Genomic DNA, 19,363 nt, shown 5'->3' with positions numbered 1-19,363 from the left:
CCTCTTCAAGGCAAAATAACGAAATGAAACTGACCAGCTCTGAAGGTTAGGTGCACTTCACTTTGTATTAAAGGTACCTCATCTTCCCTCCACTCAGAGTTAAGGATTTGTAATTTTGATGAAGCACTCTCATCGACAATTTGTTGAACTCTAGGAGAGTTTTGGATGTGGTATTGTTTTTTGGTTTTTTTCCCACTGGTGCTGGCACCACATGACACTTCAGTGTAAGTAGCTAGCACAGTATTTTCAGCACAAGGGCAACAGCGATCACGTACAGCCTGACTTGAGAGCCTCTGTAAGCAGCATTGTGCTAAAATTGACTTCTTAAGAGCGGGGCAAAGTTATGTGAAAATTCCTGATGCTATCACCCATGCTGATGTTTGCACTTCAGCAATGACAGGATTTTTATTTTTTATTTTAATTTTTACAGCACCTTTCCTATTAAGCATCATAAAAGAGAGGTGGTGGGATAATTGTGTGAATGCACATTGCAAACCAAATCCATTCTAGACTGTCACTCCAAAGCTCTGCGTCTCCACAGGTTACTTAAAACCACTTTGGAACAGTTCCAGCAGTTAAAGCTGTGTCTTGGGTATGTGTTGGTCCAAACAAATTTATTTTATTCAAAAGTCTGACGAGATGACACGCAATAGAGATGTTTTAATACCTCACCGCAGCTTTGTACCTTGGTTTGGGATGCTCTTTCAAGGCACACGGGGTTACAGGCCGTGCACAGCATAGCCCTGGAGCCGTGAGGAGGAAAGACGTGTACCTGCCAGTAGGAAATTAGTGGCTTAGTCCTCCTGACTTTGGGAAAACGTTCCCGTTTGGGCAGTAAACGCGGCTCCCGAGAGGTTACTGGAGTTTGTTAGCTGGTGACGCGTTCCAGTGACTCACGGACTGTCACGAGCCTGGGGAGAGAGAGAAAGCTGGGGTACGAACCCAGCCCTACACCCAGCTTTTGGCCCTTCGGAGCACAGGACGGAAGGAGCCCTCCCCAGCCGGGGTCCCCACTCGCCCTTCGCAGCTCATGCTCCCCGGGTAAAACCCGCGAGGACGAGCACCACCCTCCGCTCCTCGGGAGGTGGGGACGCCCCTCAAAGTGGCAGCTGCTGTGGTTTAACTTTCCCCTATAAATAGCCCCTGGCTCCCACAGAGCCGCTCTGCAGACACTCCCTGGGGAGGACTCCCGTCTCGGCGTTTGTTGGACAACTCCTGCGATCCCTCTGAAGGAGAAGGACGGAGGAGGGTGCCAGGTGCTCAGCGCTCCCAGCCTTGACTCCCGTGTCCTCCCTGTTCCTGGCAGTGAGTTTTCTTTCTGCGGGGGGTGTAGGAAGGAGGGGTTTTCTCCTGCCCGTGGGTGCTGACTGACCCCGCCCGGGGTGGTCACGGCCGTCTCGTGTTCCCGGGGACGAGGCGCACCTCTCCCTCAGTTTTAGGACCGGGATAAAGTGCCGGGGAGCGACCCCATCCCGCAAAGCTGGGGGAGGGAAGGCAGGAAACAGCGGAGGGCGCGCGCCCCACGTGCGCGCCGCGCGCCCCCGCTACGCCGCGGCCCCCTCCCCCGAGGCCGCCTCGCAGCCAATGGGCGGCGCCGCTTCCGCCCCCGAGGCCGCCTCGCAGCCAATGGGCGGCGCCGCTTCCGCCCCCGAGGCCGCCTCGCAGCCAATGGGCGGCGCCGCTTCCGCCCCCGAGGCCGCCTCGCAGCCAATGGGCGGTGCTGCTCCCCCCGCGCGGTGATGCGCGCTCTGGGCAGAGGCCCCGGCGGGAAGCGGAGGTAGCGGCACGGCCGCCCGCAGGTGACGGTCCCGGGAATTTGAGGGGGGGTTCGGTTCCCGCAGCCTCTCCGCAGGGCTGGGCCGGGGGGCAGCGCTGCCGCGTGTTGGCAGGGAATCGGCCGGGCGGGAGCCGGCTCCGAGGGCTCGGGCGTGCCTGGAGCCCGCGGGTTCCCGTCTCATTTCCTTTCCCCTCCTGACGCCGCAGGTGAGCCCCGGGGTGACCTTAGCTTCGCTGCGGCGCGAGAGTGGTTACGGTTACAAAAGTGGAGTATTTGTGATTTAACCTAAAGCGGAGTTTCGCCTAAGTTATTGTATTTTTTGGAAGTTAGACAAAATGTCCCTCTGAGAGCTTGTGTTCTTTCTCTGATAGCATGTTGTACTTTTTCCTCTGAGAGCAGGTTTTCTTTCAAACAGTATTTTTCCAGACTCTGTTCATTCTCTGCAGGTGAGAATGCCTTGTATTCGGTGTGATCTGTGCTGAACAGAGGGATATTCTGCGATACCCTCTGTTCGCCGTTTCTCCCCATCTCAAATGCAAGGTCAGACAGGGCTGGACCCAAAGCTCCAAATCGGCAAGACTTTTGACTATTGTGAAGTTCATAATAACGTTTAAATTAGACCTTGGAAAGTAATAGAATATGCATACAATTTCTGGCAAAATTTATCCATGTGCGTTTAAGTGGGAAATATGTTCTGTCCTAGCTCTTGTTGGAGATCACTGCCTCCTGTTGCCCAGGCCTGACAAGGGATGCTTGCTTTCTAAAACTCCAAAATGAGTCATAGACAGTTCATTTGCTGGTATTTTCCATGTTGCTGCCCACCCCGGGATGGAGCACACTCGGTTAACGCTATGACCAGGGGCTGAAGGAAACGCTGGGAGACCTGGAAGGTGTTGGGATAAGGTTATTGTTTGGTATAAGTGGTGTTGGAGGGAGGAGGTGGCTTTCTGGCTCCCAAGCCTTTTGAAACGCAAAGATCTGCTTCCCATAGGATGTTGTTCTTCTCCTAAAGCAGGCTTGTCATTACGGGTGTTTGGAAAGGGAAGGTGGAGAAACTTAAAGTATCTCTACATCTTTTACGAGTGTGTAACACAATCACGCCTATAAAATCACGGAATTTCTGCTGGGAGATCTGATCGTGGGACGCGTTTGTGGCTCCATGTCCTGCAGAAGTGCACTGACTGGGGTGAAAGGAGCAACTGTGCAACTAGTTGTGAAGAGTGGTTTCCTTTTGGTGGAGAGCGTTTTGGACCTATTATGGCATGGCATTGTATGGTGGTTGATGTGGTTCTAGCAGAGATCTGAAGGAGCAAGGTCTAATGCCTTCTTTAGGTGCTGATGGCTGCTTAGGTACTGTAACGTTTTACCTCTAGTCTTATGTGAACTAGACTTGGAGAAATGTTCAGTTATGTAGATTCGCCCTTGAACAGTTCTTATTTCATGTGAAAAAGGCATTTTTGTGATCCCTTGGTCTATCTGAATTTAATAACTCTTAACTTAAACGACTTCATTTTATTTTCTCCCACACATGATTTTTCCTACCCCCTTCCTGTGACTCTTGAATTCCTTCCTGTTAGCCCTTCGGTCGAATACTCTAACCACTCTGCACTGGAGAGGAAGGAGTGATGCCGTCACCTCTTGAAGGGATTGAAAAGCATACTAAGAAGAGGATGAAACTTGTGGCCCACTGTTAGATCTGGAAAACCTACACCTTTAGGACAAATTTGGCTCACAAGCACAGGTTAAACTGGATCAGAGGGCAGTGGAGAGCTTGCCAGTGGTCTAGGGAGTAGCTTGTTAGTATGTGAACATGTATGGCAGCTTGATTTAAAGACTGAAATTCTTTCCTATCCCGATCTCTGCCTGGTTATAAGCCCCAGGTGGACAAAATGATCCTTTGCTCTCATGCTCTCTCATCATGTGGCTGTACCATGTCTGGGAAGAGCAATATCTTCATGATGGTGAGTGATCTGTGCTTTAAGAGGGTTGTTCAGGAGTGTTGCAGCAGTAACTGTGTACAGAGCTGATAGAAGTGAGTATGTCCTGCCAGCCACCTTTCTGTGCTGGTGAGCATGGTTACTGTAGGAAGATTTACCGTATTATCACCTGGGTCTTTCTGTCCTTCATGTAAATGCTTTTTGTGTTATGTAAATGTCATAATATGAGCTATCAGATACTATACAAAGCCAGCTGGGAGCAGGAAGTTTATTGTTTTTATGTTCTTTGGTTTATATCTGTAGACCTGGCTGTGATCTCCAGAGGCAGTGAGAGCTAGGAGGAGAGGCAGTGCTGCAGGAAATGGTGTTGGCTATTGTGTTAATGATCTGTTATTTAGCGTTGCAAAAGGGTTTTTCTGGTATATGCTGTGGTGCCTGAAAGGAGAATGGGAGACGCTTCTAGAGGGAAGAACATAGGAAACTGAGTCCTGAAAAACCTCTCATCCCAAGTCTTGTTTCCCTTTTGCAGAAGTGTCAGCCTGAGTAGTCTCAGGAAATCTGTCCTTATAAGTTCTGTAGCTTCTCCACAAGTGCATGAATTTTCTGTGCCCGTCTCTAACAGCTCGTCTGTGCTGGTGCATGTATTCTGTTCACTAGCAACAAAGCATGCGTCTATTTAAGAGTTTGTGCCAAGGTGAAAAAATACATCAAAAAGGAGAAGCGTTAGTTTGAAAATGTGGTTGCATACTTGTCTGTGTGGGGTTTAGGAAGTCCGATTCTGAAAATTTTCCCTGGTTGTAGCTACATCTCTGAGGTTCTTGAACTGAATTTTGTGGAGAGTGTGCGGGAATGTCACTTTGTGACCAAATTAGAATCTCTTTTCCCATTTTCAGTAACTGAGGACTTTGTGTTTTCAGCCACGCTGGGGTGATTCAGGTGTTCCCCGCTAGCAGCAGTGACCTTTGTCATTGAATCTGGCGTAGTTCACACCTGATCCTCTCTTCCTGAGTTCCCGTGGTTTGCAATGCAGCCGTTGTCTGGCCGAGCAGAGTCTGAGGAAGCTACTCTTTCAGGAACTGAAGACTTGGCAGGGAGGGGCTTGACTCAGGTGAAATAATGCCGGTGATTCTGCAAAGCAAACCTGCCAGAGCTACCTGCAGACAAACTGTTCTGTCTGACTGGCAATCAGAAAGCATTTTCAAGGGCTTTTTGGACTTATAAAGATTTCACACAGGCTTAAGTAATTTTAAATACTTAGGAGGACTGTAGGGGAAAGGAGAGAGCTGTGAGTAGGTGTTTTGGTGGTGGATTTTGCTTGGTTACATAGTTCCTTTACTTCTTGTGGTAAGGGAGCGTGATCCACCATAAACGACTAACACAAATGTGTGCTTAATTTCTTCTGCCCTTGCTCTGAATCCATAAGGGGAGGAAGGAAGTCTAACTTTAGTGTAAAGGGGGCTATGTAAATTTATTCTTGGACAGTGTAAAGAGTAAATGAGTTTCTTTTGTCATTAATTTTCTGCTATCCTTTTCTGGTCTAGCTAGGCAGTAATGGCAGGTGAAGACTGTGTAAGGAAACGCCAGCCTGGCTCTGCTACAACCTGCAAGACCCCTGAAAATGAAGAAACCCAGAGGATACCTGAGAGCGAGAGGTCGCTTCAAAACTCAAGCAATGGTAAGATTTTTTCACTCGGGAGTAGTTGCAATCTCTAGCATGTGAGCTCCTCTAAAGAGTCCTTTCTGCCCCATCGTCCTTGCCTCTCTGCTCTTTTATTTCAGTTTTTCAGCTCATAAGAAGGCTCCAAAGATGGAGCTCCCTGTGTACTACCTGCACTTTTTCTGGAGGTTTGGGTGGTTTGGAGTGCTCTCCCACAGAACTTTCCCTTGGGGGCTGTGTACTGCGGTGCTTACCAGGAGTTAGAGAGTGATTAATTGTCGCAGGGGAAATGTGTTTGAAGAGGAGATGCTTTAATGCTGTAAATGGTGCAAATGCATCTTGACAACGATGCTGAGCAATCCTGTTAAATTACTTTTGTGGGGACTTCATCTTGCTTCTTTTACAAGCTTCAAGTATGCATCTTTGTGAAGATGGAACAAAATGATCTTTAACATACCAGGCAAAGGTGGTGTATCTATCCTGACAGACAGATGGAGGTAGGATGCCACAAAAAAATGATTCTCTGCTCCTACAGGGCTCTGATAATGTCAGAACAGCTCCCAGTTTGAACCTTGGCTGCCCTAAAAGGTGTAGTAGAACAGTCAGCATTTGGGTTTGTATTCATTTATATTGTGGTCAACTTAAAAGTCACGTGGCTTATAGCTGGCTTTGTGGGAGGGTCACTGCTGCGTATGTCCTGTCCCTGGAGTTGCAGGGACAGTTCTGTGGCAGCTTGAGTGGTTTTGCTTGTGGACTCTGTGGACACAGTGACTTTCTCCAATTCTTGAGTTATGCTGTACCACATTCCAGCCCAGTGATAAGAAGGTTGTTTCCTTTCTCTTTGGGAGACAGAATAAGCAAAAGGTAAACTAGTTTATTGCAATGTGCCATGAGAATCTAAGTTCCAAAACCTTGGTGCCAGTGACTCAGGGAGATATTTCTTACTGGTGTGCCTCTGAATAATGTCTCTATTTCACAGATCTTTTTTCAACTGAAACGGGAGTTGGAGCAAACTTAAATTTAAGACAAGTCAGGTTTCTTCTTGCAAAAAATAAGTTGGAGACACCCTATCCCACAAACTAGTAGGAGACTTGGGATTTTAAGCTGTTGATGTTACCATCATTTAACTGAATTAAATGGGACAGTTCCATTAATGCGAGTTTTGGAAAATTGTGAGGATTTGATATCTAATGGAAATCGGTTACAGTGGGTTTAGAAGCAGACTTCTACCTTTTTATCTATAGAAAAGGCCTTAATGTTACATGTGAGTAGATGGATGTGCCTGTCTTTGAAAGTCTTCCATTTTAATACCTCTGAGATGTGACACAATGTCAGTGCAGGTGAGGTACTATGTGTGAATAGCAAGTAAACATTCTGGGACAGATGTGTTGAAAGTGTGCTGAGCTTTCATGTGTGTACACGTGCCTGGTGGACTGGCTTAGAACAATGAGATGTGTTTCAATACGGTATAAACTGCAGTGGAGGACAGCTGAGAGGAATCACAGTTTGTTCAGAGTGCCTCCTGCCTTCCAGGGTTGCTGCAATTCAACAGAAGTGTCACAGAAATGCTTGCCAGTTACCAGTTGCTGCAGACTCTCAGCACAGTGATGGAAACAACAGGAACACCATAAAGAGATCGGAGACATGAGTCACTCTCTGAGGCCTGACCACGTTACAGGCCTGGGAAGAAGGTGATTTTGTCTGGTCAGGAATTCCTCTGTGTGGTGGGGTCAGATCAGTATCTCTGTCGCCCAAAGGCTGAAGCTGAAGTGTTCACGTGTTCTGGGTAGTGGCCTCTTTGTGCAGTCCTGTAAGCTTGTGTAAATAGATAGAGCTTTCTGTGAAAGCAAGCTGAGGTAGAAGAATTTCTCAAAAGAAGTTGCCTTAGACTTATTTTCTTACATTTTTGTCCTAGCCAGTCACTTCTGAATAGCTGTTTCTAAGGCCTTGGGCCTGCTGTACACAAAGGCCCCTCAGGCTGCTAAGTCTGGCAACATCCTCTTTATACTTTAATATCTGAACACTCGGTGTTGTGTTGAATTTTAGACAAGATGCATGCTTATTGCAGTCAAGGGGTTCCACCCAGGTCAAGGTGGTATCTGGTATGCCAGCAAATATGTAATGTCTTTGTAACAATTATTTCTGTAGAAAAACTAAGTTGCTAATGTGATTTCCCACCCTTGATCCTGATTAGCGAACACAGTCTGCTTTTTAACTTAAGAGTTAATGTGTCAAGGGCCAACTGACTTGTTTCCGGTGAAGTTATGCAGAAACTTCTAGGCCATTAATCCTTTCTTTATTAAAACTCGGATGCCTTGGCTGATCTGAAATTATTTGGAGGAATAATTTTATTCCATATATTGACTTTAGAGCTACGTTAGGTCTGACTCTTCCGTTTGTATGGTTTAGATTATTTTTTCCTTCTCATCAATTCTGCTGAAAACCATCTCATTGCTTGCTGAGTTCTAAGACTGAATCATTGTACTCGGACACCCCTGTATTTATAGCAATGTGGAAATATTCAGTGCTTTAAGATTGCTGTGAGAATTATTCTGCCCCTTGATGTGTTTGTTTCTTGTAATCACTCAGCCTTTTCACTTTGACAGATTAGTTGAACTTCAGTCTCATATATCACTTCTCTTCCTTGAACTGGGTCCAGTGTCATAGTTGAACAACTAATTTGGTCCTGGCATAGAGTCCACAGGTGATCTAGGAACCCCTGTCAAAAGCTGGGCTTCCTTAATAAAATTAGCCTTATATGTTTTCAGCTGGAGATGCATAAGTATGAAACTCTCCTGCTTACTGGGATATTGATATCAGGCAGTACCAGTTGCAAGAAAACTTACCTGAAATGAGCTCAATACGAACTGGGTGGGCAGATCTTGATAGGTTAGAGAGGATATGGCTCTGAAGCATGTATCTGAGTACCTCTGAAATGCGAAGATTAGACCACTCAAAACAGTAAACTGATGGTTGTGGAGTCTGCCCGTGTTCCCTCAGAAATCAGAAAAGGATTAGAAGTGTATCTGGAGGCTGGTCTGCAAACAAGCTCTGTGACATCTTTGTTTGGTGTGAGTAAGCCTGTTGTTGGGCAACGTTGGTCTTAGGAAGAGGTTGTTCTCTTCCAGTGGAGGGGTTACTATCGATCATTCTCCGTGCAAAAGTTCATGAAGCTGCGTTGAATTGTGTGGCTACTGATAGATGTAGGAGGAAGCTCTAAAGCAGGGAGCAATACCAATTTGGAAAGCTTTAGGATTTGCTGTCTGACTCACAGCAATAAGCGTTCATTGTATCAACAAGCTTTTCTTACAGATTTTGGGATTAAGCTGCCTGGATAGAGTTTCTTGGATGTGATTCAGGGAGGCGGATCAAACAGAGCTGTCTTGTCTGAGACCAGATGGATTCTGGTAATTGCAAAGCACTCATGCTTTGCAACCCATTGGTTTGGTGAAGGCTGAGCAGCTTCTTGTGAAGAGCCTGTGGATGTGGTGGCACAATGAAGAGAATGATGGTGTTTCCTCCTGCTGGTGAAGAGGCTGTTTGGGTCCCAAGGCCCTCTAGAAATACTTTTTAGCTGAATTCTTTGCCCAACTGCAGCACAGTGCTCTGTGACCTGTGCATTCTTTAAGCAGATTAGCTGAGCTCTGGGAGGGAACTAGTCATAACTTGCATCTGTTTGCTGAGTGGCCAAATAAATTACCATAAGTCAGAATAAGGCTTATTAGCATCAGATTATTAACACATGTTGTGTTGTACAAGGTATGGAATACTTCCACTCTTTACAACAGCCTTGCACTAGGTTGGCTTTAACATTGTTTTCCTTTACGTAACATCTTCAGTGTTTCTAAAGATGGAGCCTCTGAATCCAGGTATCCAACAGGAACAGGGGATCCTTCTGCCTGTGTTACTTTAATCTCTTGAGAGGTAAGTTGTCTGATCGAGAAATAATGAAGATAGTCTTTTTAAACCTTTTAGGGAAGAGCAGTATTTGGTGCAGTTTGTATCTGATTTTCCAAACAGATCCTGAAGCCAAACAGATCCTGATGTCATTAGGAGAAAATGCTTCTTACCTGTGGGTGGTGTACTTGACTGTAATGAAGTGGCCTTTTTTGATCAGTGGCAAGAAACTGAAGTTTGTGCACTTTTCCTAGCTTTTTTTTCTGAAGAGACTGAATCCCTATGCAGAAATTTAGATTGCAGTAGTCTCCCTGCATTGTTCAAACTGCTCAATAATAAGCCAGGGTGCTGGAACAGCTCGAGTGGCAGTGGTTCAGAGGGCTGGGTTGCAGGCAGCTTCTGTAGAACCTGTTTTTTTGTGGATCCTAATCTCCAGCGCTAACAGGTCGTATGAAAGGGGATGCTTCTCCAGTCATCTCCAATGAGATTGCTCGCTTTTTTCTTCTGACTTTTGAACCTTCTTGGAATTAGTGTTGCGCAGAGGAGTTGCATCCTGCAAGGATCAGTTTTTGCTGATGGGAGGGAACACAACTCCCATTAAGTTAAAACTTCTTCCTGTGAGCAAAGATCTTTCAGAGCGAACTTTGCTTCCATCTCTTGTGAAATTTGCTATTGTTTCAGACTAGTCTCCAAAGATTTTCTTCCTCGTGACTTTATACTTCCCATTTTCTTAAGCATAATCAATCTTGTTTTAACTGCTAAGATGCTCTTGCTTGTATTTTGTAGCCTTGAGTCCATTTTTGTAATGATGTTGCAATCTCAAAGTGATACAGAAGGGTCCAGTCTCCATTTTCAGTGTCAAAAATGGTGATTTGGACTTTTCAGCAGAGCAAGGGTTGCTAAAAATCATGTGATGATTCTTTTCTTGAATGACCTTTTGGAACCTAAGTAGCAGCTTGCACAATAGAAGATGAGTGATTCGAGAAAATGACAAGTTTGTTTTATCTGGTATTGGCCTTGTTACACAACTTTAGTTTATGGTGTGATGCAACGCAGCAGAATTAGCTGGTTTGGGATGAGGTTTTTTCCTACAGGAGACACTTTGTTCTGGAAGAGAAGCAACAAGCTTACAGGTGATTTGACTTTGTTATAGGAGATGCATACATACACTGAAGACGCTAAATATCTTGTTTGTGAAGACTTCTAAAAGATGCTACATTTCTAGTCTAATCTGTGCATATGTACTCGCGTGAGGGTGAATAAAGCGTTAGGAGGGGCACTGAGTAGAATTTAGCAGTTACAGCGTCAGCAGGTCAGAGACTGGCCTCATTTCCTATACAACCAGGAAAGCTGTAGGTTAGGTACCTGTAAAACTGTATCCATCTTGAAGGCCTTCCAAGTCAAAAAGTGTGTTTTATTTCCCTAAGTAGCCAAAAAGAGTGTTTTATTTCCCAAATGAGCCACTCCTGGGTGGTTGTAATAGCTGAGGCTTTAAACACGAGATTTTACAGGAAATACATGGCCGAAACAGTGGTTCTTTATTTTTAGCTTGGCTTACTAAGGAAATAGCACAGTCACTTAAGTCTCATGTATCCTGTCCTCTTTGGCCTTGTTGGGTAGCTTCAAGCAAACTCTAGAGTCCTGGAGAGTGGCAGCTGGGTAAGAGACACAAATTCTTGCTTCTTTGCAGGAAAAGGTTTGTTGTACTTTGAGCTCTGGTCTGCCTCTTGGCCCGTGAGGACAAGGTGGTTCCTAGCGTAGTAGTGATGGGGAAGGGGCCCAATAAATAAAATTGTGGAGAGGCACAGTTGGGGAGTAGAGCCAATATGAAAAGAATACAGTTCTGCTGCTTGTGGAACAACTTGATGTGTTTTTTTTTTTTATTTATTGGGGATGCGGGAAGGAAGTCCATTTGAGACCAGAAAAGTGTACAAGCTGAGTGGGACAAGCAACTCTAGTGGTATTTTACACTCTTCTCTCAAATTGTTTCCCAAACTGCTGCTGTTTGGCAAGTGTAACAGCATAATGGGGGTAAATACTGAGGTAATTTTTTTTGTTTTGGAGGTGAGATGCTTAAAACCAGGAATTCTAGTTTTGTAAAAATGGATCTTTGCATGCAGCCAAAAATTTGTGGTGTAAAGCAGTTTCTTTGCTTGCTATCGCGTTACGAGGCTACTAAGTAATCAGCTGTTGTTGCTGGTCTGTTCTTAACTGCTGCACAAGCCATAGGCTTTTTACAGACAAAATAGGATGATAGAATCACCAGGTTGGAAAGGACACACAGGATCATCGAGTCCAATCATTCCTAACACTCCCTTAAACCGTGTCCCTAAGCACTTCACCCACCAGTTCCTTAAATATCTCCAGGGAAGGTGACTCGACCACCTCCCTGGGCAGCCTGTTCCAGTGGCCGATGACTCTTTCCATGAAAAATTATTTTCTGATATCCAGCCTGAACCTCCCCTGGTGAAGCTTGAGGCCATTCCCCCTTGTCCTGCCCCCTGTCACTTGGGAGAAGAGGCCAACTCCCTCCTCTCCACAACCTCCTTTCAGGTATTTGTAGAGAGTAATAAGGTTTTCCCTTCAGCCTCCTCCAGGCTAAACAACCCCAGCTCTCTCAGCCGCTCCTCGTAAGACTTGTTCTCCAGCCCCCTCACCAGCTTTGTTGCTCTTCTCTGGACATGCTCCAGAGCCTAAAAATCATTCTTGTGGTGAGGGATCCAGAACTGAACACAGTACTCAAGGTGCGGTCTCACCAGTGCCGAATACAGAGGGAGAATAACCTCCCTGGACCTGCTGGTCACTCTGTTTCTGATACAAGCCGAGATGCCATTGGCCTTCATGGCCACCTGGGCACACTGCTGGCTCATAGTCAGTTGGCTGTCAACCATTACCCCCAGGTCCTTCTCTTCCGTGCAGCTCTCCAGCCACTCTTCCCCCAGTCTGTAGCACTGCATAGGGTTGTCGTGCCCCAAGTGCAGGACCCAGCATTTGGCCTTGTTGAACCTCATGCCATTGGCCTTGGCTCAGCGGTCCAGCCTGTTAAGATCCCTTTACAGATCCTCCCTACCCTCCAGCAGATCCACACTTCCATCCAATCATCTTCCTGCTTGATTGAGGGAGAAGGGGGAATTTAGTAATTGAGCACAGCTTCATTGAAGATAAAGCCTTTTTTTTCATTTAAGTCTTCTCCAATATTGGAATTGGAGTAGTCGCTGAAGCAAGTCTACCTAAACTTCTTACAACTGGTTGCTTATAAGAGCACCCTCAGACTAGCGTGCATCACAGAAGTGCTTGCTTCTATTAAAACAGCACACTGCATTTTGTGTGCTTTGGCTGCGCACACAGGAGGAGGACAGGACAAGGATGCTGCATTACTAACTGTGATGTTGCTATGAATCGATCTTCTTATTACGCAGCAGCACAACATTGACACCTCTGCTGTGAATCTGTTAGCTCGTGCTTTGCTGGAAACGTTACTAGAGAATCAGTTCAGTACCCTCATTTCTAAAAGCAGTACTGTTGTCTTAGAAACTGAATGTTAAGGTTGTAGTGCTAGGCACGTGTTACTGTGCAAGGCACTGTTGTAGCTATAATGGCTACATAATGCTCTGTTTTAAGTAACTTCTGCATTGTCCTTATTATTGGAGAAGTGAAACACCAGCTGGCTTGCCAGCACTCTGCAGCCATTGAGAACAAACCTTGTCTTAAACCTCAACTAGCCTGAAATGTCTGATTTGTGTATGTTCCGCTTGATGTAATCAGGGCATCTCAGATCTGTATAGTTCTTCATGCAAAAGAAAGGAGCTATCTGTGGCTTGGTGTGAGCCAATGGCATTAGTAATGGCTACAGTTAGACAATGTTCATGGCGTCGTTAGACTTGACTGTTTGCTTACATGATGGAACATACTGAAGAATAGTTAGACGTGTCTAACACTGCTTCTGGGGGAGCAAAGGAGTAAGAGTAGGCAGGTTTGAACAGAGAATAACCGTCCAACTTGCCATTTAGTCTCTTTTCAGGGCTGGTTATTTTACATGTAGTTGTGACTTGATTGCCTTGTCTGTTGGCAACGTAGAGACTTCTAGACAACCTGATCTTATGTCTGGTTCGCTCTGTGCAAGATAAAGTTCTGAATAAATATCAGCATGCTTGGATACGACCTTCTAAGGGTAGTTCTGATTGCTGCTTCAAGGCTGAATATGTTTAGGGACCTTGAAAAGACTTGCAGAGTTGCTGATTGAAAATAAAGCTTTAAAAAAATCCAGCGTGTTATCAGCTATTGAGTGCCTTATAGTGCTGTTATCCTAAATGGCTGTTAAAAGTACTGGGTCGTAGCTTCTGAATTTCCTGCAGCTTAGGTTTGAATTTATTGGTTCTTTATTAGAAGTCAGAAGCGCTAATCACAAATCGGTGACTGAGCTACTTACTGTATGTTGTGTTTTCAGGCATGCAAATTGCTTTACTGACAATGCAACTGTTAAATGTTTGCTTTCCTTCCTCAGGCCGGGTTGATGTTGACCATGTGATAACAAGGAAAATGCAGCTAATAGCAGAAGCTGAGGTGAGTGCACTGTAGTGCTTGCTTGTGTGGAGGAGTGGGATGCTTGACCCTGGATGTCTTTTGGAAAGTCACTAGTCCTGGAACACAAATATCCCTCCAGTCATCACTTGGGTGCAGTGACTTTGTACAGCCCTCTTTCTCTCTTCCTCTCTCTTGACTTTGCAGGAGAGTTGGTAGCATTACCAAATGCAGCTCTGTCTTAATTGACCCCAGTAGGCTGAAGTCCAAAGATAAGAATGCACTTTGAGGCCTGTAAATAAAATGGAGCTTCCCTCACCACTGACTTTTGGCAGTGTGATTATCAGCTGGCCTGCTTGCATATTTAGTTTTTAAAATGCTCTGTGTTCTGCTACCCATTGAATAAAGGGTAGCGCGTAGCATGTATCCCACAGCTTCTGTTGCCCTAGTGGTGGAGATGACCTTTCTGAGCCTTGGTCCCACTCTTTTTGTCAGTGAGAAATATCCTCAAATAAAGAAGCACTGGAATTTCTAACATGATCTGTGTTTGTGTGAGCTGCTATTGCCTTAGCTTACATTAAGGTGATTTACGCCCACATTAATTGAAGTTGGCTAATGATGAACTGCACCCTCCTTGTTAACCATTGTTCTGTAGCAGGTATGTTCTTCAGGGCAAATCGTCCTGCACTCTTGCTTCATTTTATTGCAAATAATCCCATGGTAAGGATGAAGTAATCTAGTTATGCCTTCCTTAGAGGGCAGAGAAAAATATCTTGCACCTTTGAGAAGCTTTTGTGCTTAAAGTGGGGGTTGGAACTAGATGATCTTTAAGGTCCCTTCCAACTCAAACTATTCTATGATTAAAGTCTTTGTTTTCACCTCTATAGCTGGTGTTATTTATAATAATTATTATATCTATTTATAATAGGTACAACTTTAAGTATGTTTAAATGTCTTCTGTAAAGGGTGTGCTGCTTTTTGTGTTGAAACTCCTGAAATTCCTCACATTAGAGGGACAGTCAGCTCTGAGTTTTATTTCATACATTGTCTTCTCTGAATGATTTTTACTGAAGACGTGACAGCGCACGCCTTATATCTGTTCTCTGCAATCAAAACAGCCGCTGCAAATTTGTTAGAAACAGAGGCTTGCATGACAAAGTTTTGACTGTTAAGCACATACAGCTTTAAGTTCTGGGTTCCAGGGAGCACTAGCTGGTTGCAAGAAGACAACTTGAGCTTGGATTTTTTACTTCAGGAATATCTCTTGTTTCTAAGTGCTTTTTCTGGCCAGCAGCTTTAAGGCACAGTAATTTGTAGGCAAATTGATTTCTTATCTGCCAAGAGAATTGAAGAAAATGGGCAGAGGTGCTTTAATTACTGAACTTTCTCCTCAAACAGAGTTCAGACTGAACCCTGAGTTAAGCAGCTCGCGTAACTCTCTAACTATTCCTATAGTTAGAAATAGCTATAAGACTAACTAAAGCGCTCCATCTACTGCAAAATTCCTGAGAATGCCTGGAGTGCCAGGCTCTTCTGTGGTGTAACCCACTGAATAAAGGCTTGGGTTACCTCTTAGGTGATAGGTATCTGAGGTCTAGACACATGCTTGAATTCTGAAAAGTGCTGGTTGCTTTGTCAGCTCCCACTGATTTGTAGATGTGAAGTGTTTTCATGCATAGGATGCCTTCATGCATTTGCAGTCCAGTCTGAAAATCTGTTCTTTTGTTCATCCTAAACTCGGTTGAGAATAGTGTGTTCCGTTCTTTGGCCACGGCTGGATGTGGTTATGTTTCAGTGACTGAAATTACTAAAACTGTGGGAGTGAGTAAATTTTGGGAACTTCTGCAACTTTCTATTTATATTTAAGCTACATGGTTACTCATTTCAACTTTCTCTGATTTCTCATCAGTTATTGGCCAGCTTCTGCTTCTTATGGCATAGCATTCTTTTCATAAATGCCCCCTCTTTTTGATTTTGTTATGGTCTGATTCTTTTTTTGAAACTTAATAGTGACAACAAGTGAATCTGCCCAATTCTTCATCTGAGACTTGAAGGTTACTTTAGGGAACGTTTGCTTAAGTGCTTTCCATTGTGGAAGCTTCAGCGACACCGTGGGCATCTGTGTCCTGTTACAGAGGCCGTGGGTATGCATGTCCTGTCACGGAAACTGCTGGTGGGAGGTGCCTTCTCTGAAGTTTCGTTTTTTTGCTGTCTGGCTGGGATGCGCTTGGCTTATTGAGCATTAGCAGTTCCTCTGGCAATTGCTCGAGTAGGTTGCACTGTGAGTGGCAATAATAGTGGATAATACAGTACAATGTCTCGCTACAAGAAGGATGTTGAGGCTCTGGAGCGTGTCCAGAGAAGAGCCACGAAGCTGGTGAAGGGGCTGGAGAACAAGTCTGATGAGGAGTGGCTGAAGGAACTGGGGTTGTTTAACCCGGAGAAGAGGAGGCTGAAGGGAGACCTTATTGCTTTCTACAACTACCTGAAAGGAGCGTGCAGAGAGGAGGGAGCTGGCCTCTTCTCCCAAGTGACAGAGGACAGTACAAGGGGAATGGCCTCAAGCTGTGCTGGGGCGGGGTTCAGGCTGGACATCAGGAAAAACATTTTCACAGAAAGGGTCACCGGGCACTGGCAGAGGCTGCCCCGGGAGGGGGTGGAGTCACCGTCCCTGGGTGGATGAGATGCTCAGGGGCATGGTTTAGTGGTTGATAGGAATTTGATAGGAATGGTTGGAGTCGATGATCCTGGAGGTCTTTTCCAACCTAGTGATTCTGTGAAAATGTTGTGTAGTTTTACTTTACAGAATTACAGTTACTGTAGGCTCTGTGCTCTGGTTGCATTTTCTTTAATCTCGTGAGAGAACTCATGCCATGCTCTCCCAAGCCAAACACATGCATATATCACGCACAGCCCTGGAAGGTTGTGTCAGGAGGAGTCAATCTCAGCAGAGTGCTAACTAAAGGGAAGATATAGTTTAAGGAAATAATTTTGTTAAACTTTTGCTGAACGGAGATGAGGCGGAAAAAATCGGGTGATGCTAAAAAAAACCCCACAGGGTTTGGTAGGACTGAGTAGTCCTTTGTTTGGCATGGAAATTTAAGTGCTCCAAGAGGTACAGGAATTTCTGTTTGACTTTCCTAGTAGTGATATACATGTGTGCTGTAAAAGCAGGCTGTGCCAGAGAGCACCAGTGTGTTCTGTTACAAGTCCTATTTCCAAAGTACTCAATGTCTGGGATTTTTTTTCTGTTGTTTTAAAAGGAACAAGTCCACATCTCTTGAAGACACCATCCTCTGCCTCCCAGAAATGCAATATGTAAGAGTAGCCAGCTCCTAGGAGCTTCTGTTTAATTAAGCACTCGTGAAGCTTGATTATTCTGTACTGGCAGCTGCCAAATACGGGGGAAAAAGTTATTAAGTTAAATATTAATCTCCCTCTCCTGCTGCAGATTGTGGTTCAAGTGATCCCTCTGGATCTGACTGCTATGAAACAGGAGGGATGTAGAGTTGTGATGCATCTTGACTTCAGGGTCTTCTGGTTTTACGTGGTCTCGTTGGTTTCTCTTGTATTTCTTGTCATAGTTAAGCTTGCTGACTTGGCTGCTGTTGCATTAGACAGTAGCGTCTGTTAAGAATAAGTAATCTATTGATGTATTTTGTTAGCCTACAAGTTTTGCTTCTGAAGAGGGCTTTTTAGCTTAGGTTTCGGGGGAATATACTGTATAAAATCAACCCAAGCATGCTTGGAAAACTAAGGCTGTATTATAGATGCCAAGTGTCCATAAAGAGTAAGAGGATTTGTGAGGCAGCAACGAGCTCAAGGTAGGACTTTGTGTAGAAATAAATAACTTTGAAAATTTTGATCGTTCATTTTCTTTTAAATGCATCTAGTTTTAAAAACTCTGCCTGGGGTGTCAAGATCAAGTCTTTAGAAATGCGTGTTATGAGACTGAATAGCAGTTCCAACTATATTGCAGACAAGAAAATACAGGAATGAATTACACGTGCTGTTCTTCAGGCAAAAGGATTATGAAAAAACTACTCAGCGTTTTACACTCTGCCTTTTAAGGATGAATTATAGTCCTTGGCTGGATAGCTTAGTATTGGGAGGCTTAAGTAATACATTCCTTTCTAGAAGAGAACGTCTGTGTCAGGTGAAGCAAGCAGCCTTTGACCAGGATGGCTTATGCTTTATCCACAGCTGATCATCTCCTTTATTGCACTTTATCAGTGCCTTTTTCAAAAAAGATTGTAAAGAGGTAGATGATCATTGACATTTTTTCATGCACCCTTAGAAGTCAAGGTCTCTAGTAAACCAAATGCTTCAGAAGTTGCCTAATAAAATGAGAGAAGAAAAATATGAAGAGGCTAAAAATGTTGCAGCTTGGTCACAACTAGCTGTCGTAGAAAAGGGAGCGTAAAAGATTCAACTGGGATATTTGATGCTCTCGCTTCTTCGAACTTCAGTCTTGTTGCCCTCCAGTTTTCTCTCTCACTGGTCGGTCTTAATGCTTAGCAATGTTACCCTTGTTCTCTTGCTTTAGTGAAAAATTTCTGTGCGGTCTGCAATTTCAGTGGTATAGAAAAGCTTTTGTTCAACCAGTGGTAGCAGTGGAACAGTAAGTTCGGTCCTTCTTCCTGCACTCACGTCACTGAGATCGCTTCTGCATTAATGCCTGAGAGCATCAACGGTGATTGCTTAGCCAGAAGCGTGAAAAGGTCCATTTTTCCTTCAATAACACTAAATAGGCTAAAAAGTAAATCTTCTTGTACTTGTTGTGTATGCTAAGGACGTGACTGGTGAAAATCGAGAGATGTATTCTGGGGCTCATGTATTAGTTTTAACTCAGCCTTGTTGGTACCATAAAATATATGAAATACCTGTCAGACATATATGAAGATCAGTGCGTTTACTTTGTTCCTCTGTGTTGCATCTGATAGAGAAGATAAACATAATTCAAAGTCCTCTGGCCTGAGGTGTGTGAACAAGCCAGGATAAGCGCCTGATCTTGTCCAAGTTGGCTCCAGCTGTTGGCAGGTGGTGCAGGAATGTTTTCTTGCTCTGTGCTCCAGGATAAAAAGGAATATAAATGTTTTATGAAAATTTATCGAGAGTGTTAAACAATTCTCTGCTCTGTTTTTACTCTATCAGCAGCTGAAGCCAGCTTTCATGAAGGAAGTAGACAGTCACTTCACCGAGTTTGTGAACAGTTTGGTAGCAAAATCAGCGCTCCTGGACTCCTCATCTTCATCCTCCTTCCCAGCCTCCTGCTCAGAGAAGGAACTGCACAAAGCCAAGTAAGTAAGTCTTATGCCGTCCCTACAACAAGGTTTTGTTTCCTGGAAGCCTTATTTCCTTTCTGGACTCAAATGTTCTCTTTGTTTGCAGGACCTTGAGAGCCCCTCCAGAACATGGAAAGATCTTTACTGCCAGAAGGTCCCTATTGGAGTGAGTAACTTGACATTTTCCATTAAATTGGCTGAAAATACCCTTGACAGCAAACTAGCTAGCCTTTGCTTTGAGGTCCCCTCCCCACCACCACCCATAGTCTTATGTGGACATAACCCCTGT

The 19,363-nt window shown here is 44.6% G+C and overlaps 1 protein-coding gene across 7 annotated transcripts in view; it reads left to right on the top strand.

The window, feature by feature from the left end:
* The first annotated feature begins 973 nt into the window (after positions 1-973).
* SOAT1 (sterol O-acyltransferase 1) overlaps positions 974-19,363 on the top strand; it is a 28,196-nt gene continuing 9,806 nt past the window's right edge. The window contains exons 1-5 of one of the 7 annotated variants that reach the window (XM_054073705.1): positions 974-1,305; positions 5,260-5,389; positions 13,773-13,831; positions 18,944-19,089; positions 19,181-19,240. In XM_054073705.1, coding sequence (XP_053929680.1) covers positions 5,266-5,389; positions 13,773-13,831; positions 18,944-19,089; positions 19,181-19,240 — 389 coding nt within the window. In that variant the 5' untranslated portion in view covers positions 974-1,305; positions 5,260-5,265. The other 6 variants (XM_054073703.1, XM_054073701.1, XM_054073702.1 and 3 more) reach the window with 6 other exon arrangements.

Source organism: Cuculus canorus, chromosome 8 (assembly GCF_017976375.1).
Source record: "Cuculus canorus isolate bCucCan1 chromosome 8, bCucCan1.pri, whole genome shotgun sequence".
In the NCBI taxonomy this organism is placed as follows: Eukaryota; Metazoa; Chordata; class Aves; order Cuculiformes; family Cuculidae; genus Cuculus; species Cuculus canorus.
Note: the sequence above shows the minus strand (reverse complement) of the source record. Positions and strands in the feature narration are given on the sequence as shown.